Here is a 23,552-nt window from a genome sequence, read left to right as displayed (position 1 = left end):
TTAATTGCCGTTCTACATGAATAATCACTTAAGTAACCAACTTGTTAGTCTCTTAACAACATTTACTGTAAATTATATTTATAAGAATTCTAGTTTACGTCTGATCGTTATAGCATTTTCACCGGAGCGAACCGCTTGTTAATTTCTTAACAACTCCCGATTTCGTCATCCGATGGCAAATAGTGCATAATGCAAAGTCGTTTGTAATTAATTCCACTTTACGTATACCGGAATTCACATGCTATGTTAAATGATTGGAAATATCATCGGGTCGCGTCTGACAATTTTAACAAGCGCAGAATTTTTACGGTAGTGAAAAAGAAAATGGCTGCCGATCGAGCTTATTAGAAACATCGCGAAATTGAATTCGTTCGTGAAACACTTATCGACGTCCGGCCTAAACGTCGCCTTTTCTTATCGAACAATCTCGTCGATTATGTGTCGCTGATAGACTATCACGTGTGAATTTCTTGGGACCGTATGTACGCTTCCCGGAAGGCACATTGCCACAGCGTTCTGTCCGGTTGAGTCAGATTTAGAAATACCACGGTAAATGCATTCGAATGTACGGAATGAATCCTCGTGTTCGTGCAACCTCACGCGCTACGTGACAACGATCACCTTTTCGAGGCTTCCAACTGGATCTCCCTTCTCCGACATTTCTCAACGATCTTTATACCTGCGCCTGCATCCCGCATAGCTTTGTAGCCTAGATAAATACTCCTGTACCAGAACGGAACAACGTGCGGGACGACACGTGTGTCGGTTCCTTGAACTTGACGGCGTCTTGCGTTGGGAATCGTTTCCAATTGTACGCCTACGGTGCCGAGAGACGTATAACATAAATATCTTAGCCGTTCAGGAAAAATTTACGATTTCTAAACAGCAACGTGTTCACTATAATTATATGATTTTATGATTCACAGGGCATTTTATTGGGTATCTACAGGATACAAGCTATCTATATTTTTTGTTGATGTTTTCAAGCATAATTTAATAATGTTATTCAATGAATGTATATCTTGTAGGCAAAAAATAATAATAATTATCCAGGGTAAAGAAGAAAATTTGAGTTAATAATAAAATTCGATGCGTATATAGTAAAAGTAGCGCGTAAGTATTATTTACAATGTAGAATGTAGATGTAACGCGTTTCGTACAAACATTTGTTCCTGGTATCATTCGTGTCTCTCTGCTTACATTGATATAATTAAATCTTGTAAATGAATCTTGCACCTTCAATTTCTTTTTTACCGTAATCTAATCGGAGGTAGACGGGATGAAAAGTCACTACATTTCACGAGGAGATTGCGCTTTTGCAATTCTTTGCAAAAACTCTATCGCGGATGACATTTACGTTATCGGAGTAATGGGACAACGTCCGTCCGTTTCGTAATTACAATCATTTGCATCGTTGCTACTTAAGCGTTTCGTTCGTTGAAATTAATTGGAAAATTAATGAAAAATTTAATACAAAAGTAGAGAGCGCCTCGAATTGTTTCCTGCGCTTCTATTTCTATGATTCGAGAGTTGAATTTTGATCGACACCGTGTAGCTGTCCTGTCAACGAACGATAGATGGCTACGCGTAACCTTCCCGCCGACGTGTCGCGTATAATCGTCGATAATTAGTAGACAGTTTTAATTGGCATAACTTCTATGTTGGTACACGAGGATCGTTTGTTAGCTAACTACTTACAATCAGTAATTTGCTGCGTTCATCATTTTATTTTTTATCATATAAAGTTGCAACCTTGGAAGAATTTGGAGCCGCGTCAGAATCGTGTTCAATTTAATTATTAGAATTTCATTTGCAGACAATATGTAATACAATATGGTTAATTGTTGATAGCGATATTGAAAAATTATCGCTATTGAAAGTTTCTTATCGCTTACTTTTAGATTCAGCTGAGCAAGGGTAATTGAAGCAATGCAAACTTGATAATTGCACGACACGAGGCGGAGAGAGCGCGCACAAGTATCGGGACCACTCATAAAACTATGACTAAGACTGCATTTACAGATTCACGTCTTTTCTTTAATTTCTATTCTTCGTTCCGTTTACTCATTGCTAAACAACGTGACGTATGCTAACAGAATGCAACGGACGAGATTCATGTGCAAATTATCGAGATTGCAACCGCTGTATCGATTCTGCAGATGGAATAGAAATAGAACCGCAACTATTGCAGCTAAACGCTAACTGAAATGGGAATGAAACGAGATCGACAATGTTTAAATATTGCTAATAAAAGCTATGTAATCAATAAATTTGTAGCCCCACAATTGTTTTTTAAACGGAAATTATTCTATGAAATTAAATTGTTCAAATAGATGCCCTAACACCTTGCTAGTAGCTGCTAGAATGAAAGAATTTTTGTTGACGACCCGAAGAATATTCCGTAAGTTTCCAGTAGGCGAAAGTGAACGGTGAATTCTGTTATTGATAATTGACGTATTGCTACGTGAACGGCTTTTAAATTTTGAATTTAAAAGACGTACTAATACGTAATCAGCCAGTAAAGTGTCAAATAATTTCTTTATTTCTCCTCGATCCACCAAACTTTGAATGTCTAGAATTTCCGACGAGATACAATACTCATAAAATACCTTACAATAACCTGTACGTTTAAATCAATAAATATCTAACATTCAATACGTAAAAGAATCAGATTGTAATTGTTAAATTCAGTTCGCATCGTTCAATTTACCCCGCGTTGAGCTGTATTTAAAGCGTTTCGTGACGTGACGCCACGATAATTACGTTCGCGGGATTTACCGGCAATTAGTAACCAATCTCGTAAGGTTCCTATCGAGCCGTGCCTTCCTTGGTTAAATCGTGTCGTGAGAAATTAATCGATCGCATAAAGTGCGAACCAATCATGCAATTAAACTGCGGTCGGAGATATCTGCACGCGGCGGAACGTTAAACCGCGACGGCTGCCGGCGAAAAACGATTCAATGCTGTTATCAATGTTATTAGTTGCACCGCGTTTGATATCGATTCACCGGCGGACCCCCGCGAGAAGCTGTTCCGATCGGATCGACTAATTGCGTGTATCCTTTGTGCAGTGGCAAATAAATTGTAAAAATGCCCGTGTGTTTCCTTCTTCGAAAGTGTACTTAGAAATGGCCGTCATTTGCCTTGGATGTCTTGTAACTGTTCCGATTTTAAGACAGGCAAGTTGCCACTGTATATAATTTTGTCTAACGATTTGAGGGGGGATTGTACATTGTTGCGTTTCTACTGCACCGGACTACGATTACATTTTAATAGAGCTGCGAGTATATTCGTTTTGTATTATATTTGTTGTGTTGTCACTGGAAACTCTTTGGAACGATTAATTTCAATATATTTATATTCCTTTGCGATCAGTTTCTTAACTTAGATGTTCGACATTCACAGGAGCTCCTCACATTTAATTTAATAAACTGTCGAAGCGAATAAAATAAATTCAATCAAGTTCTGACTTAATTTCATTGAAAGACCCTTTGGCCGGCTAATTTTATCCATTATATGTGGGTGGTTTTTCATCGTGAACGGAGCGTTAAAAGATGTATTCACGCGTGAGAAGAATTAACAGAGAAGTTAAATGGAAGTTGTGGAGAAAATGCATAGATTGTTCGTTGAACGCAACTGATTCCCGTAACTATAAATAAAAATATACCGCTAGAAGGGGTTCAGCTCGGTCGTAAATCTGAAATCGAGGCGTAATCAACGCGCAATCTGAAATCTGGCGCGCGTCGAGCTTTGTCGCGATCTATTGCGCATACATTCTTGATCGCATTTTATGATCGGTCTTACCGTCGATGATACGACGGGATCTATTTACTCGCGATCGGTAATTCAGGATCCTGCTGTAATCAACCGCGTAACTAACTCTATAGGCGCATATCATCACCGACGAAGTTGGGAGTACAAATGACTCGTTTATTTTGAAAATAGCCCAAGTCCACTTACGATCACCAAAAACATATTATTTCTTAAACAATGTTAACCCTTAGAGCTCTATGGACGCATATATGCGTTTGTCGATGTTTTCAATCGATATGCAGTCATTTTCGTGTAAAATTAATACAGGGGCACTCGTTAGTAATTTGCCTTCCTTAGGTAGCGGTTGAGCAATATTAGGGTCATAAAAATCCCCGGGAATTTCCGAAACGAAAATCCCATTTTACGTCCCACTCTCTAACCAATTAGATTTTAAAATTATTAATTCCTATTGTAAATATCAAATTAAGTTTTTTAGTTGATTGTAAAATTTAATGTTTTAAATCGTTAATGTTTATAATACATAATTTTAATGCTCAAAAATGACAGTCTTTAATTATTTAACCTTCGGCAAAAGAATCACTATAATTTATTACTGTTTGCGTCCTGAATAGTCACCTCAGTGTGGCAAAAAAGTATTCCGGCCCCAGCGATGGTCGGCAATAGCCGCGCTCCGTCCATAGGAACCGTTTCGGCCAGGAGTATTCAGAGCTCTAAGGCTCAATGATGCCAATTGGGTTAAAATAAAATAAATTATACACTTTTGGGAACACAAAAACATTATACTTCACTTCAAGAGTACAACAGAGTGTGACATCAATTTGGATAAAATTTCTAAATAATTGTATACGTTACCGTAATAAGTTGCTAAAATTAATAAATCATGGACTGAAATATAAAATGACTTGGAGTGTATAGAGACCACGCAGAACCAACGTAAACTCCTGTTCGAGGTTTGTTCCTCCTTTTTGACAGAGATCTTGTCTCCGGATTGATAATATTACAATAAATAGTTGTTAATTATGTATTTATGTACTAAAATGGTAAAGAAACACATTTTCACAGCCGGAATAAAACATAATCATTCCTTCGGGTTGGTTACCTAGCCTTATTATCGTCGTTGCATTGACCCCCGAAATTGCAGTTTCGCAAGTATGCGATTTACATTGGTTAAAAACATTGTTTCTCGTAAAATTATTCATAAAAACTGTATATAAGTTAATCAAGTAGGAGGACGTTAACGCGTAGCTAATGGAAGCAGATAATCACGCATCTGATATGGACTTCTCAGAAAGTTAAAGAAAGAAGAACGATGGAATTGTACGATTTGTTTATGTGGAAATATGCAAATGTGATTAAGTAGATATTCGGCTAGAAACATGTTTGTAATTTCTGTATTGTGAAAGTTTGCTATCACGGAACTGTGGTTGATTGAAACGTCCTAAGTACGTGACTATCTGCCTTGTTATCACGCCGCCAACGTGAACTCGTGACTTTGGCAATAAAAGATAAAAAAATGTTCACGCGAAGTTTAACGATCCGCTTTTGTGTTTCTCCATCCGGTTAAAGGTTAAGGTATAGGAGACCAACCGTTACACGTGCAACAAACTAATCGCTTATCATTCAGACCGGATACCTGGTCTTTTAATAATTTCCATAAGTTCGAAGCAGTGGTACATCGCTCTAGGTGGTCACGTATCGTATTAAGGGATGCAACGGCGTGCATTCCGTACCTACGATGCATCATTGCCGGAGGTAATTACCTCCGCGGACGTGTATCTATAGGGATTCGATTAGTCCGCCATTTTTCTCAAATTCTCTCAAATATCTGCCAAGGAAATATGTAATCGCAGAAATACTCGTTGATTACTTGTACAGTCGATGAATTGGTAGTCTACGAAATATTCCCAGACCGTGTAATCTGTCTTAGATCGTTTACCTCCCAATGATATCTCTTACAACATAACGCACAGTTAAAGTAAGTAAATGAGCGATTTGCTTTCTTTATAATTAAAATAATGGATAGATACCATTTTAACTGTTTTTATATAATTTAATATAATTATTATTTGTATCATTCGAATGTTAAAGTAGAGGTACTAGTGATGAAAGTGTTTTGTAGCAAAATATTTGAAATAACTGAAAGTAATTTAAAAATATTCAATCGGTATTTTCCCACTTTTAATTATAACGTTTCCAATGTACAACTTGTAAAAATTTATGAGAATGTTTACGAAAGGTTGATAAAATGAAATATACGCATACATATAAAAAAAGACATATCATAACAAATATTTTGATCTCCATTAGACTCATCTATTACGTTTAATATCGTTAAGTGCAATGTCTTGCCCGATACACTTTTTTAGAAACTCCAATGCTACGGATTATACACTTAATCGTTTCCCTATCTCCAGATAATATCATAAATAAAACCGGAAGCTACAAAAGATGGCGATTTTGATGGTCAATTGGTATTACCGACATATATATCATTAGTCGACGTTAAAACATTGGTAATTCCACGAAGAGCTCCAAAGGTTTCTATCCTACTCGATAGAGAAAACACGATCGACCTCACATCCCTGAATATAACCGATGGCTAATTGCAATCCCATGATTACTCGTGTCTCACTATGTGTAATGAAAAGCGGCGGTATTTTGCAACAGGTTCCCAACGAGTTCGACTTTCAGCTTGGTTCTACCTCGCAATTCTTATCCCGTGTATACGCGCATTAGAAACAGGTGCGAACTATTTAACGACTCGATACGATACGAGACCCCTCGATAAATCTTCATTAATTTTACGATAACGAGAGAGAGAGAGAAGAGAGAGAGAGAGAGAGAGAGAGAGAGAGAGAGAGAGAGAGAGAGAGAGAGAGAATGTCCGGTAGCAAATAAAAATATTACTGGTCGCGAATAATTTTCCGCGCGTTCGTTTCGTTTTATCTCGCGAACAAGTGTAATGAGAAACGAGTTTCGCATCCGCGAAACACGAAAGGACGAATCTGGGCAGGGATCGGTTTTGGACAATCGGTCCAGCATTGGCGTGCCCACGACCCATTAATCTTCCCTGGGACAATTAACCGGCTGCAGGGCTAACGCAATGCTCCGGCTATTAATTACAATCAACGCTATCTCACGCACGCGAGACAGATACGACGCTTAATCTCCTTGCCCCAAGGAAAACTCCCGTTCACCGAATTTGTTATCTGGTATTTTGCATAAAAATAACAGAACAGGATCCATATTTAAGAATTTTAAAAAGCTACAACGTGATAGGAGGTACCTGCACAAAAGATCGCGGAATTGAAATTTCAGAAATTGAAGGCTCGAATGAAAAGTTCCGAAAATTGGACTTTGTATTAGAAATTAGCATTTATGATTGTGCTGAATGTTATTTTTAAACGCCCCTCTCTGAAATACAAAAGATGTAGGAAAATCCATGGTATTTTTTGGTATTTTTTGTACGATCAGTAATCTAGAACATGGGATACGTGGTACTATAAGATAAATGGTTATTTCAAAGTGATGAAAGTCTCCGGCTGTTAGTTATCTCTTTGCGAAAGGTTACGCCGTCGACTGGATGCTTGGCCTTTCCGAGAGATGTCGCTGTTGTGAAGATTTTTGGAAATGGATTTTGAAAAATACACAACACTAGCTAGAAGCGTATTTTTAAGAAAATTTGAAAATAATACTAATTTATATAATCAATTTTGTCTTCCTTTATAAAAACCTTCATATGGTATATTTTTTGCACACTAATACGTCTATTCATGAATTTATACATTATTTTAAATTAAATGACATAACTACCCCAGTAAGATTTAGAACATTATATAAAAAACAAGTAAATTGATTTTTTTTTCGATTAAAATGCTTTACTTCAAGTAATTCATTAGTTTCCGGGAACGAAAAAAGTTGAAAAATTTAATGTTTCCGCGTAGCAATATCACTAAGTCACGATGCCATATAATTTGTACGATGACAAACAAAGGGGCTAATTTAAAAAGTAAAAAGGGCAGCTTACATTAGCAGCTCACTTGAAAGCTGAAACACCGATTGCTTTGGAGCTTGTATAGTTGTTTTATGGGCTTGTAATGAGGACAGGGGGTAAGGTCTTCTATTTCTGGATATCAAGGAGCCCTTTCGAAAGACCGACCCGTGACATTAAATGGTTACTTAGGATATTTGTCACAGGGCGTGCATGCGGTACATAACCGTTCCAGTTGTTATGAATCACTACTCGTTTTTTGTTCGACCTGGTACCATATATTTGATTTAATGAGGTAACAAGTGCGGCGAGTTTTATACGTATCGCAAGAACCCGAACAGGTGATTAATCTTACCCTGATTTCTACCTGAGCTTCGCCTGAACGTGTCCTACTTCATTTAAAATGACATTTATTTTAAAGTAACGAAGTCTCCTATGTTATTAACTCTCAGCTGTTTTCCATTGCTCTACATCGTCAATAAATTAAACTTGTATTAATGTATTCGCACGTTTACACTCTCCAGTCTTATCGGTTAATGTTACTCACTTTCTTTGAAACACAAATGAATCCTCTTGTATTAATTAAGTATCGTATCGGAACCGTGTTAAACGATATTTGTTGGCAAATGTTGTTCAAGTTTAGAAAGACTACGTGGAATGTCGCGTTATATCCAGACTGTGTTACAAGAGGGTTGATTGTATAACAAAATTCACATGAAACACTTTCATAAAATAGATTTATATCTATACTTCTGCATCTAATAAAAACTATTCGTTTTGGCAAAAAAACGTCCCAAATAAAAATGTATTCAGAATCCAAGGCCAAATAGATATCAAATAAATCATACATGAGAGAATCCAGTGTATATAACCATCATAGTATATATCCTTCATAGTTTTTACTTAAGCTATCGGTTGCTTCTCACCCCTTTTTCTCCTCCTCCATGTTTTCGAGAAATTAATCACAAACGAAGAAACCTACCCGTCTTCCGAACCAACGAGACCAGTCGATTGATTCACGAGGCTCGCCAGTGGATCGGGGAGCAGGAAGGACAAGGCGGTGGAAAATGTCGGAAGGACGAAGAACTTGGTGGAGGACGAGAGAAACGAGTAGGGCAGAGAGCAGAAGTTCTCCGCTAATGGCAGAGGGGAGACAGAAGGGGTTGGAGGACGGGACCGTTGATTAGCGGATATCTTAATTACCGATTGGCCGCGCGGACTAATTAAATCGTAACTCAATCAAGGGTCCGACCCGTGTATCGTTGCGGGTTTACGACGACGCACGAATGCTTTAGGATCGATCGCGCACGTACGTGTCGTGCTCGCTGCATAAATGATCCGAACGCATCGGATATTGCACTGAAAGGCTCCGTGAGGGATCAGTATCGGTTCCTTCTTCCTTTTTACCCCCTTAGCCGCGGCCCCTTTTTTCTTTTCGCCGCGGTCTCCTCCACCCGTGGTCGAACGAACCGTTCCTCGGACCACGCTGGGCATTATGTCCAGACGAAATAAAAAGTCCAGTAATTAGTAGTACCTACCGCGGTGTTGCACAGGTGAACGATGTCCTCGGGATCCTTCCTCTTTTTCGCCCGTGTCGCTTCCATTAAAGAAGCACGAACTTTCCTGCAACGACTTACGATTTAATATTAAGGTTAAGCAAGTTTTATACTTTATATTCTTTTTAAATAACCTCGATCGTGGGAGGAGTGACAGTGATACGACTCTTTTTTGCAGAAATATCATTTGGTCCTATATACTAAGAGTTAACCGATTGTATAAAGATGACTTTCGTCACCGTTACTCTTTATTCGTGTCATTGTGTGATCTTAATACCAAGTCTCGCAAATAAAAACATACTATTATACTAATATTAATCACTAAATTCCTTTCCTAATTATTTCATGTACAGTCAACCCCGTAATATAACGCGATTAATTCGTATCAAACTCAAAAGTAAGTAAAATATAAATCAGCTTGATTCGACTTGTGTTATGTTTTTCAGAGCAGCAAGTTATGATGCATATGGTTATGAAATAAAATTTCATAAATACAAAAGGCAAGTTAATTAGTTTAGTAGATATGTTGTATAAAGTGAGGGGAGCTGTCGCAATTTCAGCTCGGCGTTATATGGAAACCGTGTTACAAGAATACCGCGTTATAGGAAGGTACTGCTTCATGGTTCTAGCGCGTATTCAGTACAGCTAGGTGTGAAATATATCCAGAGAGAAAAGAAAGGATAAAATTGTCTGGGGTCTGATAGAAGGCTGTTTAGTGGTCGCGGAGGAAAAGCCTGGAACACGGACGAGCACGGGTTGTCGTTTTAATTTCGATTCGAGTTTTGAAAGTCAAATGCGCGCGGTGCTCGGGACGTCCACGGACGGAATTATGTCATTAGATCCATAATCGCGCGACGCGGTATAAATTATGTACTCGGGACGCGTCATCGAGATAATACAGAAAAATGGCTTCGGCTGAGGAGAAGCCTGAGCCACGGCGATGAAGACGTTGCCGTGCTCCCCGTCGTTATTGGTGTGGCTTCCAGCCGTAGGAAACCCCTTCGTGACCTCCTCCACTCTCTCTCTCTCTCTCTCTCTCTCTCTCTCTCTTTCTTTTTCGCTCGTCTTTCACGTTCCCTCTCGTAACGCACATTCGTTAGCATGGATAATGAATCACCGGCGCGTCCCCGTGCTCCTGTCGCGAGAGAACGGCCAAGAATTCGCTGGTGGTGGATCGCCGCGACGACAACGAGCCGCGTGGCTTATATTATACTTCCCTTGGTACACCGTGCGCGCGTTCCTCTCCTGACCCTTTCGAGGTAAGTACGAATCGGAGAAACGAGGAGAAAGAGAACGAAGGCCCATTAAAAACAGCAGGTACATCGGAGTGCTCCTCGGCTGTCCTCGCCGCGCGTCTCTGTTTCACGCGCTTTTTCCCTCGGACGCGACCGGTTGCTCGATGAAATTTTGACTCTGTAATTGTGGTAATGAATCACCGTCGATTATTTCGTATCTGGCGGTACACGCGTCTATATATAAACGAAGCCTCGCCGAATTCCATGAATAAATTTCTTCTTTCGGTCATCTGTGGCTAAGTAGGAACCGTCGTCGGATTCGTTATTGAACACGGTTCTCCCCCGGCGAAGAGGTTCGAAGAGAACGACTTCATCGAATGCGAACGGGGATTCGACGGTAGCGTCGAAAGGTTCGACGGCAAGGATGCGTTGACTAATGACTCGGCTGACAGAGACAAAAGGCCCCGTATCGGCGAGCGCAAATTTTATAACAAATTGTTGTATCGTTGACCATCGTGGCTCTCGAAACTGGCGTTCTTTATGTTTGTAATAGCGACCGTTTCATCAGCGACTGGACGCCGTCGGCGGGACTGTTAACCGCTTCGTACGTCTGGCCAATTAATTACCGCCGACCTGCATTAATCTCGGCAAATTGGCCGAAATCGTTCGAGTGGCGTGCGCGCGCGATTTATAGCGCCTCCCCTATTCGTTGACTCGACAGGGGAAAAGAGAAGAGAAGAGATTCGTAAAACAAACGCGTGTGTACCTCGTACCGTTTTACATTAACCAGCCAATCTCTGGGACTTCTTCTTCTTACTTTTGGCAGTCGTTTACTCCACCTGTTAAATTGGCTGTTCTTTTACCCTGGTACGCGCTTACTTTCTGCGTCCTTACATTTGCAGTTTTTAGTGACTACACTGGAAACTGTCCGTTGATGTAATGAAACTCTAATCGTTCTTGCTTCCATTAATACTTAAACTACTGTCGAACGATACTATGCACCACTGAAAATTATCTATAATGCTAGTTAGAGCTCTACTTGCTTTAAAACGAAATTTTAACGAGCATCTGATTAATTAAACGCTTGCCGGCCTCTTACCGCCGAGCGCTACTTTGTTGGACGGAGGAGTATCATGACTATCGTGGAGGATCAGTGATCTACTATGTAATTCTAAGTGTTATACGAACTACTCTCTCGTTTCTCGATTAATTCAGATAAACGAAGAGAGAAAAAAATTGGCGCAACAAATGGGCGTGCTTCCTGCTCGCGGGCCGTGGGCATGGTCAACCACCATGTTGGTTTCCGCGAAATCCCTTAACTGATGCAAACAAGCACATAAAGCGATTCGCGATATCGCCTCTGCGAGAGACCAACCGTGTTTCTTCTCGGGTCAGCTCTCGTGAAATCTGCTGCAGCCTTTTTCTTCGTCGAACCTTTATAATCGCATTTGATCTTTCGAAGTACGAGTCGATGAAATTGTCGAAAATATCATCGGCGCATTAATTAATCGACGCATCTTTATTCTAAAGTATGGAGGATAGATTTTTGAGTTTCGTAAATGGCCCGACAGGAAGCCTCCGTTTGCTGTTGTTCTTCCGGGGTGTACGGATGGCGCAGAAGGGTTTGAATGCCGTTTCTACCGACTATGCAAGGCAGCGACATGTAAACGTCTTTTTCTAGACCGTGTCGACATCCCTTGAGACAATTGATAATTAACATTCTTCTATAAAATGAAGAGAAAGAGAATAAAGCAAATTACGATACCTTCAAATACGTTGAGACCGTTATACAGACGCAGGTATTTCGTACGATAGCGTCGACGACCTCAGCAGCACAGATACCGGTACCCCAACAGCGATAACCCTTCCGCGTGATAAGATCGTTGTCGCATTCGACCACTTTCGCATGGAGTTCGCCCCAAGATTCCGGATCCGTTTTGGTACCGATATCCTTGTTGATGTCTTTCAGTTTGATACCCATCACCGTCACGGCAGACCAGATGGGCACTGGTTCGACGGTAGGGTACAAGACAATTTCAAAAATTCACACCGCTTACGCACAAGAATCGAAAAGTTATGGATCGCTCGGTTACCAGACGTGGGTCCATTTTCACAAATTACGGAGGCCTGCACCGAGTTCGCCGAAATTCCAAGCTTTTGTGCGATGAAGTACTGCAACCTACAGCTGTCCAAAAATGTCCCGAGCCCCACCACGCGGTGCGGTGGGAAGCCTGAGAGTTTCATGGCTGCGTACGACAATATATCCACTAAAATATGTCCTAATGCCATTATTCCGCTTCACGTGCATCGCACCGTGTGTACTTGGATCGAGTCGTAGCGACTCGATGCAAATTCCGTATCGTATCACTCGTTTTAGATTATTTTTCGATGGTACCGATCTTCCATCTTTCTGCTCTCGGTAACCATTAGAGCTACCGATGTAATCAACATTCTTCAATAATTTTCATTCTATCATTTCATTTTCTTTGATAATTCCTGCATTCGAATCTCGGTAGCTCTAACGATAGAGGAATCGCTAAATAAAAATTAAACCTTTCAAATAACATAACATACCTGGCGCCGTCACGATCAAAAGTATACTATTCGGTGCGTACTTGCAGACTTTTGGAATAATGTCCCTAAAAATGGCCAAATTCTGCTCTAACAAAGTACCGGTGTCCTGGTTGTTCGTAGTTCTGTCGCCGACAGTAATCACACAGACGGTCGCGTCCCTGGCCATAGAATAGTCTGCAGAAACCGCGGAGACGATAAATCATTGTGATTTCCTCGAACAAGTCAGCGTAACAAAAACGTTTCGAGGTGCGATGTTTCTTTTTAACCTTTGGTGCCGGCGATCTTCGGGTTGCCGAGGAACGCGGCCGCGTGGCTGATGTCTTCCGCCTCCGCTTTCGCCAATTCCTCGTCCGCGTCTATGAACACCAGCTCGGAGGCGAGACGCTGCAACGAGCACGGAACGTGAATACAGGTATTATAAAGAGTAATTAACGTGGTACTAGCCGACGGCAGGGAGTTATTACGCACTCGGAAGAATCGTTACGCAATCAAGACCCCCGGGACTCGCATTAAGAGAGAGGTACGTCGGTCGTGCGCGCGATCGATCGCGCCATTCGAGAGATCCCTTAATGCGAGGCATCGTTAAGGTCTGATCGCCTCTGTTCGCTTCTCGCGAGAGAACAGGAACGCCGCTTTGTCGGCCCGAGCGAGGGCACGATTCTCCCCTTTTGCCGTAGTTACGTAACACGAATTTGATGGAACTCCGGATTTTTCACGTTAATTATACTCGCCACTTAGTAGATCCTGGCCTGTTTTTTATAATGTATGGCGCGTAGTAATCGAGTATTCACGCATCTACGTAGGGGGGGGGGGGGTAACGATAATATGGTGTACGCTCCTGTTAAGGTTTCTTTCCACGTCGCGGTGATTCTTCTATCGCGCCACTTGTTCGGTTAAGGGGGGAGCTATTAGTGGAGGCTTCGAACGTCAAGGGGGAGGCTAAAGTATATAATTGATCGAGCATCAGGAGCGTTTCCTGTGGCGATTACGTATTTGTCAAAATCTCGTATTCCTTCTGGTAATTAATATTCCGCTCTCGCTTAACGTCTATGATTTGGTGGTGGAAATTTTTTCAGCGACACTTTCCCGCCGCATCAATAACTCTGTCGCGTGTCTTCACATCACGGTCTAATTCGTACGGTTGAACAACAGAGTGTCGCCGGTGTGGGACGCGCGGCGCGCGTTTCTCAATGACGAACCACGGTACCCACGCTCGTCTACGTACATTCTCGCCACGCTTCCGCGCTAGCAGATGGACACATTTTTCTCTGACAGATGGTGCTTTCACACGTTAAGACAAACCCGCGGCTACCAACAGAAACGGCTTCTTAATATATTACGTTACGCCCTTGTGCTTCCAATCTGTTATTGTATACCGCTTAATCACCATACTTCATCAAGCATGACTTCCGCAGCATGCATAATATCGCAGCTGATGAAGTTTCCTCGACGGCCCGGCGGTGTTCCTCCCTCGATCCTTCCTACCATCCCTTTTCTTCGCTCCTCTTTTTGCCTCTTTCCCGTTTCCTTTTTCACCTCTTTCTACTTCCTCCACGTGTGATGCCTGCACGTATCGCGCGACGATATTCCGCGGTAATTAACTCACAAAAAACCCTCCTCCGCTGTGTGTACTTTGTAACAAGATTTTTTAACGGCGCATGACCGTGGTCAAGGCGAACGGACTGGAGCGTATTAACGAATCGGGTGAAACGATGCCTGTGCCGATACTGTAGGTTATGCAACAAGGCCAGCCACGTATAATTTGCATTCGATCGAGCAAAACCAACCGCTTCTCTCTTTGCCGCCATCACTCCAACAGTCTCTCATGCGGTTCTAGTTACCTTAAACCGAGCTGTGTTTCATCCTTGGTAACCCTTCTCGCCCATTCCGCTTCGGTAGAAGAACAACCGATCCGCAGGACACTGCACACAACGCGCGATACTCGATCCGTCACACGTTTTATTATGCTTCCGGTGGATCGTCTCCGCTAATTTTCTGCGAGGTTTCATTCGTTTATAAATAATACCGTTCACTGGCAATATACAACGTTGGGTTAATATCCGATAGCGTTCGTTGGATGAACAGTGTTATTATATATTTATTTTTAATAATTGAATGCTTTTAATAATCACTGTAGTCTTGATATGCATCGTAAGAATCGATTATCAGAAAAATTGTCGAATGATCGTCGAAACCATTTGTGTAACTCGAAACGAGTTACGGTGCAGAAAGCAGGAAGCTCTTCATTGTCAGCACCGCCGCGCAGGACGGTTTGTACGATTTAATACGGCTCGACGGACATGACGCGTAACAACGAGCCGGGAAGGGACGAGAACAAGAAGAAGACGAACGTCTTATGCGAGTACCACCGAGCCAGTTGGGCGTAGCAGCCTCGCAAGGTAAGGACAGTAAGCCGTGGAGATGGTACTGGAACGCTGGTTACCCCGCGATCATCTCGTTGATGCGATCTCCCAAGCTAGGACCAGCGGAACAACCAACCGCATGGTTCACTAGTTTTGTTTCTTCTTATTCCTCCTCGCCACCTTTCCCTTGTTAACCTCTTCAACTAACTTTTTCACTCTACCACCGCTACTGTCCATTTCTTCTACCTCTTTAATCCACACTCTGTCATCGTCACGTGAACGTTGTGGCTGACGTTAAAGCGTTCGATGACATCCAAAATTATGATTTCTTCAAGGAAATAATTACACAGCTATTGTATAATATTGCGTTTCTTATCAAAATTATTGTTACGACTCCCGATGGCAGATTGAAATGCGTAGTAACAAACCGGAACGTAGCGATCGTTATTAGGGACAATGTAAACACGTACACCGTGGTTGCTCCGAGAACAGAGTCTAATGACAGCCAGGTACGCCCCCGACGTCCCCTTATGCCGCGACCTTCATTGTTTGCCCTCGTAACGATCCACGGAAACCGAAACCTGGAATTAGTCGCCCACGTTCATTACCTCCTACCGGAATATGGCTAGCGTTACCGATTACCTGGCCGTGCCCCCTCCGTGCCCCCTCCACCGGCTAGGTTTCTCTGCGACCTTTGTCTCGCGGAGGCCTACGTCCATGAAACGACCGTTCGCAGTGGTATTCGTTTAATTCCGGCCATTCATTCGATTAACCAGCTGGTTCGCTGTAGTTAACTATACGAGACAAATATACGAAACGTTACAGTCCGCGGAGCAACGAAACGATTCGTAATGACAACGCCATTCACGGGACCCCCTCGTGGAATTTGCATCGCCAAGGGGAATTCTCTTCCCAATTTCACTTAAACCACCGCTTCCGTGGATTCCCTCCGTGTACGCATGAAGAGAACCCGGCCGCTCAGATGAGTGAACGCGATAAGGGTTGAGCGTCTCCGTAGACAGGTATGGATTTCAGCTTTCCTCCACCGGTGACTAACATAAATCAGCGCAGGGACGATCCTGCGGGGGCGTCCGACGTGTAAATGCTCGCGTTACGATCCGATAACGAGCGAAACCAACCGCGTCTCTCGTCTACTTCTCTCCCTACTGCCTGACTCCGACCTCCTCTTCGTCCTCCTTCCACGTACCGATCTCTTTCCGGTCCCGCTTCTCCTCATCGCCGAATTCCATCTTCTGGTCATCCGTGGATCATTTGCATAATAGCCCCTTTCGAGCAACGGCACACAAGCTGCATCCACAAGCCTTGTTTCTTACGTAAAGTCCTCTGGGCATACCGACGATTTTTCGATCTTTTCCCATTGAGTGTGTCTTTGAAACGTTGCTCCACGGGACCGATAAAACTTTTCGACGAATAGCTATCGCGTGCTTTATCGGAACGATTTTGCGGTGTCTTCGGTGTCTCCTGGTTCTTTTAATCGAGATCACGGAATTCTTTGACGTTTTTGAACATTATATAATGGTTTTTACAATTATTGATGCTGTTTCGCTGCTACTAAATCTCTTGGAGCTACATTTATAAGTTTCGTATTCATGCTGAATAAGTGAATTATTAAACGTCTACTGTATTAATGTCGTAATAAAATGATATCTGGTCAATGAATTGAATTGGCAATGATTGTATTGGTAATGAAAGGTTAGAAGTTTGAAGGATTTCACGAACCTTGAATAGTATCGAGATTCCTACCGCCACGCCCGTGTAACCGCTTCCAACGATGACGACTTTGACTCGGTGACCGTCTACGAAATCTTCCGGTTGTTTGGTGAGCAAAAACGTCGTGGTGTTCCAGGCAGTGTCGAGTAACTTCTTTTTTGGGACGGCCATCGTCAATGAACCTGATATCCACGACTCAGGTGCAGCATCCCGAAGATTTGAATGAACCGAAAGTAGATCAGATATTCGGAGTATCCTTGCAATACTCTATAAATTTCGTTCCCATCGGGTCAAACAACGTAAATGACAATCGAACCTGAAGTTGTTTCTTCGTATCGTGAAACGTATTTTGCTATGGAATCGAGATAAACATATAGAAAATATGTTACGTATATGGTTGGTTTGTAGAAATAATCACTATTTTCAATTTTTTTATTACTCAAAAGCGAACGTACCAAATCGATGGACAGCTGCCGAATAGACACAGATGAGAAACGATGTTACATAAAAGCCTATGCAAATTTCAATTTCCGGTCAATTTTTCTCGGTCACACGAGATACATTTACTTACTGCAGCGAATATTAAATTGCTAATTGAACATCGCCCTCCGGATATTAAGTTCCTTCCTTCCTGACTGTTACTTATTATGAGACATGCTCCAATGGCTATCGAGCAATTACGAGAACTAATTTTAAGGGTAAAGTTGCCTTGAAATAACCTGGCTAACAAAATAACCTGGAAACTTAACTTGCTTCGTCTTCGTATCTTGAAACTAACCCCTTAGGGTTGAACACGATCGACGAAGCACTGAAAATGATCATGATACATTCTGAATTATTCTTGGGTCACTCGCAGTTTGCCTTCTCTCCGCTGGCCCAGTGATCCAGCTATTATTCCATACGACTTTATCATTTGATAGCAATATTTATAATTTAAGGAGCATACAACGGTATGCGAGAACGAGAATTTGAACGTCAAAGCTAATGCAGTTATGCATAGCCACAGATATCCTGAACGTTTGTTTTGCGATATCACTCGTCACGCGATCGACGCGCAGATGATCAATCGACGAATGCAGCGAACAACTACTAACACGACGCTAAGTACAGAGAATGATTGGTCGCCAATGAGGAACGCGACAGTTTTCTAGGAAGTCGATTTCCGCACTGTCATTTATTACCCTCGGATCAAGTACGCGTATAGGGAGAACCGGTCGCCAGGTGCGCGAACACGTTATTGATGAAGATGCCTTCTAAAACGCTGCTTCCTCCGGCTCGATCCCGCGCGGTCGCCGCGCAATTTCCGGTAGCGCGCGGTCCACCGTCTCCGCTGCCACGCCTCCCCCCTACTCGTCTCCTTATCCCCGTGGTTCCTCACTGTTCGACGTTGTTCCCTGTCTCCTGCAGGATGCCACACTCCCGTAGTATTCCGCGAATATTGTCCGCGCATGTCTGAACCGCGGATTTCTCTTGTTCCGTCAACTTTTGCCGCACCGTGCAGTATACACCTTCCCGTCCGATCACGCACGGTACGGACATGTATACGTCTTTGTCCGTGCCATGGGCGCAACTCTGTGAATAATATTCATTTGTTGTCAGAAATATGAAAATCCATAGTTAGTGATATGTTATTTTGATGGAAATTTTAACAACTAGCCACTGCAGTTTTTTAGTAATCGTGTGTTTCAGCTTACAAGTATGTGCGTTGATGCCGGGAGCACCACTTTGGTATTCCTGACAATGGCGTCGACGATCTCCGCCGTGGATACAGCAACGCCCCAACAACTCGATCTCTTCTTCTCTTCCAGTTCCTTACCACTGCAACATACGCGTGGAGAATAAGTCGAATCTATATCGTTTTCCCTTGCCGTCCATCACTCACATGTTCTTAACGGTCTCCGAGATTTCGTACCACTTTTCAGGGTCGTCAGGTTCCCCTATTCTAGGATTTATATCTCGAAGCTTCATTCCTCCTACGTGGATGCTGGACCATATAGGCACTGACGTACAAAATAACAATTCGTTGCATATCGAGTAACGAAACGGTAGCGACGTAATTGACAACGGCAAACGAAAAGTACCAGCCATGTCGCCCTGAGCACCGACCGCCATGCAACTGACAGAACTTCGCGCCACGTTCAATCGTTTGCTCGTGTAATCCTGAAACCTTACGCAATCGATCAGGGTGCCGACGCCGAGGACACGATTAGAAGGAAATCCTGACAGTTTCCAGGCAATGTAAGACATTACGTCGGGCGGCTGAGTTACAACCAGCAGGACTGATTTACAGGCGAACCTTGCCACGGCTGGTATAATCTTCTTGAACACGTTCAAGCTGTGCTTTACATTCGTTGTTTCGCCTGGTGTCCTTTCAGGTGTACAAATTATCACCACTGCTGATTCCTTCACCATGCTGATCTCTGTGTATATACACAGCGGCTGAGAATTTTGCGTTTCCTATCCAAGTATCGCTACTTTGAAAATTTTTAAAGACAAATATCATCACTACTTCTTATAGTCAATCGTAGTTTCGTTAGTCATGGCTATCATTTTATATCAGATTCTGAAAATGTTCTTTAAACATCGAACGGCTGTGCAACGTGAAATTCTACTTGAAACAGCGATTCAGCCAGAAAGAAAGCTCATAAATTTGGTTAACGTGCATTTATCGAATACTTATGCGAAACACGTGCTATTACCCCTAACCGGGATGAGGATGTCCAAGGGCGGTTCGTTAAGAAGTTCTGGCATCCCTTGTTGGAAACCTTTCGCTGGAAACACATTTTGTTCGGTAATAAAGCCATCGGAAGCTGGTTGCATACAAAACACTGGAAAGGATCGAACACGGCCTTTCAAGCGCCCTGCTTCTAAAGACAGGGACTGTCTGTCCTTTTCTCCTCGAGAGATGCGCGAGATAAACGCGAGGAGTACATGGTATAACGCCGCTAGGGGGAATAAGAAGCATGGATTTTTGGTAACACCTTTAGGAAGCACCGCGCGACCATACAACGCGACCACAAGGTACGGTAGTGTCAAGAGATAGATGATGCTCGAGATAAATTAGTCGGTAAAAAGCAGGGATTGTTTTACTTGTTTGGGTGCTCGCTACCACGGTAGAGGAGTACGTTAAAGGGGAGCTGCGTGTACGGAAGCACGTTGAAGTGAACGTTACGGGTGGCTCGTGTAATCAAAAACTTCAAAAGATAACGAAAATTATTATAATTCATTTTCACAGTTTTCTTTAAATTTGATCCGTAGTCTAGGAAATAATTAACATTTCACTATTACCAATTATAAATCTTTTCCAATTTGAATTGCAGTTATAATTGAAAAAATATATATTTCCTTTTTTACTTAAGATTTACAAACCAAATGAGTACTTTACTTAGAGCTCTGCCAATGTTTGATCGTACACATGTTAGTAAAATGTGATAGCGTAATACGACCAAATGAGGTGAAATTTGAAAAACAAACGGAACAAGAATGACACCAGAGAAGAGACTCGCTTGAAATCGCCGGGCGTAAAATGATATAAAATAAAACCTACCCGAAATGAACCCAACTAGAAATCGTGGGGCACGAAATCGCGTCCTCCGGGAACCGGTAAATCACTAGCTCGGGATGTTTTCAACCGGGACAACCGCGAACGGGGCGAGGCTTTTGTTCCCGCATTCCCTCGAGCGAGGTGGTATGTTCTTTTACAAGCGAGGGGCATGGCTGACAGACGGACGCTGCCCGCGCGAAAGAGCGCGGGGCGGGTGGAACTGAGAAGAAAAAAAGTGTCTCGTAGAGTCGATCACAGTGGAGATAAATAAAAGTGGGACGAAATTTACGAGCTGGCCTGGTGAAAAGCTTGAGGAAACACTTGTCGCAACGGCCGCGTGTAAGCCCGCGGTGATGTAGATGAGCAGCGAGATTAAGGAACGGGAACCGGCGCGATCTCGGAACTTTGACCGCCTCGACGTCCCGAAAACTCATTCCTCCCTTTCAGGACGGTCATCGTTGTTTCTGAACCATTGCACGTTGACAGAAACCTCTGCCTCGGCGAACAACCCGATGCGACGGTCCCGTCCTTTAGAAACGATCGCCCTCGATTCTGGCTGATGTCGACGATCGACGCTGTTCGACACGCATTGGACTGAAGTTTTTGGAACTCGATCTGCCGCAGAATTTATCAATGACGTACCGGAATTGCGTTAGAAAGGGATCGCTGTAGGGATCTTGCCGACGACGAAGATTCATGTTTCGAGTTTCGATTCTTTCTTTGGTAATTTTGACAAGTATTTGTGTAGGTCGTGGCGATGAAAATGTACATTCTACGTGAGTCATCTTTTTCACGAGTGTGCACAACTCACTTTCGTTTGCGCGTGATCATATATTCTATAATATTTGATGTAGAGGATAATCGCTAATCACCTTCGAGTTTCTGTTAAATTTATGTTATCGATTTTACGAAGAGATGTCGATCGATAATTGAGCGTTTAGAAGTATCAGTAGCGCAAGTAAATGGATATTCTTTCGTTAGGGATGTTTAGAGATTCGGAACAAATCTTGCAGAAGTTTCCGGCAACAAATGACAAATATAATTGCCTACTTTGAGTTCAAAATCAACTTTTACTTGATACTATTTTAAGGATGAGAAAATTCCATCGAAAATATTTGAAAGTAAAAATCGATCAGATGGAGGTATAAATGGATGTATGCGCGGTTCTCGAATACCTGAAGTGCCAGTCACTAGAGGACATCCCAAAAAAACGCCTACGTGTTGAATGTCCTCGGCTTCGGCGGAAGCTTTGCTCGCGTTGTGGTCGATCAAGCAGACCTCGCTGGCCATTCTCTAAAGATCACCAGGAATCAAACGGTTGATCGAGTGTTGCGATCTCTGCGGATACTAACTCTCATCAGGATCGCGAATGCGCAGCCGATCCCAACCTTTCCTACGCCGACGATCGACACTTTGACGCGATGTGGATAGACGTCGCAGGGGCCTAGCTGGGTCGTTATCAACGCGTTCTTCGTGGTGGTCGTGATCGGAGCGTCTTCCTGCGAGCAGATCTAACGTCAGATTGATCTCTCCTTCTAGCTGTGCTTCGAGGAATGTGGAAACGAGCACGTAAGTTTACGTAAGTATTAAACCGATACTTTGTATAACTGTAGGATTTGGATGAAATCTTGAAAAATAATCTGTCATGGAAAATATTTGGCAATTTCTTACCTCCCTATATTCCCCATCAATTAAAGTACGATCCTACCGTATATAAGTAATAAAGAACAATACGAAGAATACACCTGCGCCACCTACATCATCGCAACCTTCCCTATCTATCTCAACCTCGCTCTGGGCAGCATCCAGGTCATCCATTATCTAGCACCTGGAATCAGAATCGCGTTTCATTCTCAAATTCCATTCACGCGATTCGAGACTCGAATTTAAGAATCATCAGTACTTACCAATTAGTCCGTTAATTGATCGCAAGTCCGTGGCTGCTGCAACTTGTAGAATGTGTTGTCCACGTTATCGTTACTCGCGAATGGCGTCAAGGTGGTCCTGTTCCTTATTCACGGTAGGTCGAGGCAGAAGGTCGCTCGTTTCGTTCGATCGTTATGCAGATCCGGATCGACCTACGCAGTATAGTGATGTCCAAGTAAAATATCCTTCTCTCTCTCTCTCTCTCTCTCTCTCTCTCTCTCTCTCTCTCTCTCTCTCTCTCTCTCTCTCTCTCTCTCTCTCTCTCTCTGTCACCCCGACTTTTTTTGATATTTCAAGCTAATCATGCGCTCCAGCAGCCATTACGAGAAACACTCAAAGAGAGAAGCTGCGCGGGAAATTCTGGCGCGGAGAATAACAACGAAAGTTATCCGCACCCCTCGCTGTAAATTAGCCGCAGGTAGTCGCCCCGGGAGCGCAGGTACATCGCGCCGGATCGTTCATATATTTCTGTTGGTAATCCCGCGCACCAGACGCAGTAAAATACATTAGTTTCGTGCGTCGATCGCGGAACCACCGTGTCACCTCCCGCGTTTTTATTTCACGGCGTGCATCGGATACGCGTTCGAAATATGTAGGTGTATCGGAAGGTTGTTCAAGTCCTCCCGTGAGTTTTTTATCGCGTACTTTTGGTATAGCATGTATGTTGTGCCTCGAATGCTGATTTTCTATGAATATATATATATGTAGTATCATTATTTTATATATATAGTACCATTATTTATATCCTAAAGAGTTAATGTGTTATAGTAGATGTATTTATCGCCTATCGAATCCGCACTGTCAGGTATTATTTTGATAGTTCAGTGCTATTATGAAATGCAGATGTGTTAACCTTCT

The 23,552-nt window shown here is 42.7% G+C and overlaps 2 protein-coding genes across 2 annotated transcripts; both read right to left on the bottom strand.

The window, feature by feature from the left end:
- Positions 1 to 12,075: 12,075 nt before the first annotated feature.
- On the bottom strand, positions 12,076 to 17,395 carry LOC143429909 (L-lactate dehydrogenase A-like 6A). Its single transcript, XM_076905762.1, has 6 exons — positions 17,234 to 17,395; positions 13,397 to 13,514; positions 13,131 to 13,304; positions 12,650 to 12,823; positions 12,322 to 12,563; positions 12,076 to 12,252 (listed from the first exon to the last, which is right to left on the bottom strand). The coding sequence occupies exons 1-6, from the start codon at positions 17,393 to 17,395 to the stop codon at positions 12,076 to 12,078; spliced, it is 1,047 nt and encodes a 348-aa protein (XP_076761877.1).
- A 1,203-nt stretch (positions 17,396 to 18,598) lies between these two features.
- Positions 18,599 to 22,586, bottom strand: LOC143429925 (L-lactate dehydrogenase). The gene is made up of 6 exons (XM_076905779.1): positions 22,527 to 22,586; positions 22,121 to 22,267; positions 21,944 to 22,061; positions 19,107 to 19,644; positions 18,919 to 19,042; positions 18,599 to 18,796 (listed from the first exon to the last, which is right to left on the bottom strand). The coding sequence occupies exons 1-6, from the start codon at positions 22,584 to 22,586 to the stop codon at positions 18,599 to 18,601; spliced, it is 1,185 nt and encodes a 394-aa protein (XP_076761894.1).
- Between the last annotated feature and the right edge of the window lie 966 nt (positions 22,587 to 23,552).

The sequence above is a fragment of the Xylocopa sonorina genome, chromosome 12 (genome assembly GCF_050948175.1).
Source record: "Xylocopa sonorina isolate GNS202 chromosome 12, iyXylSono1_principal, whole genome shotgun sequence".
NCBI lineage: Eukaryota > Metazoa > Arthropoda > Insecta > Hymenoptera > Apidae > Xylocopa > Xylocopa sonorina.
This window is presented reverse-complemented; position numbering and strand designations above follow the sequence as displayed.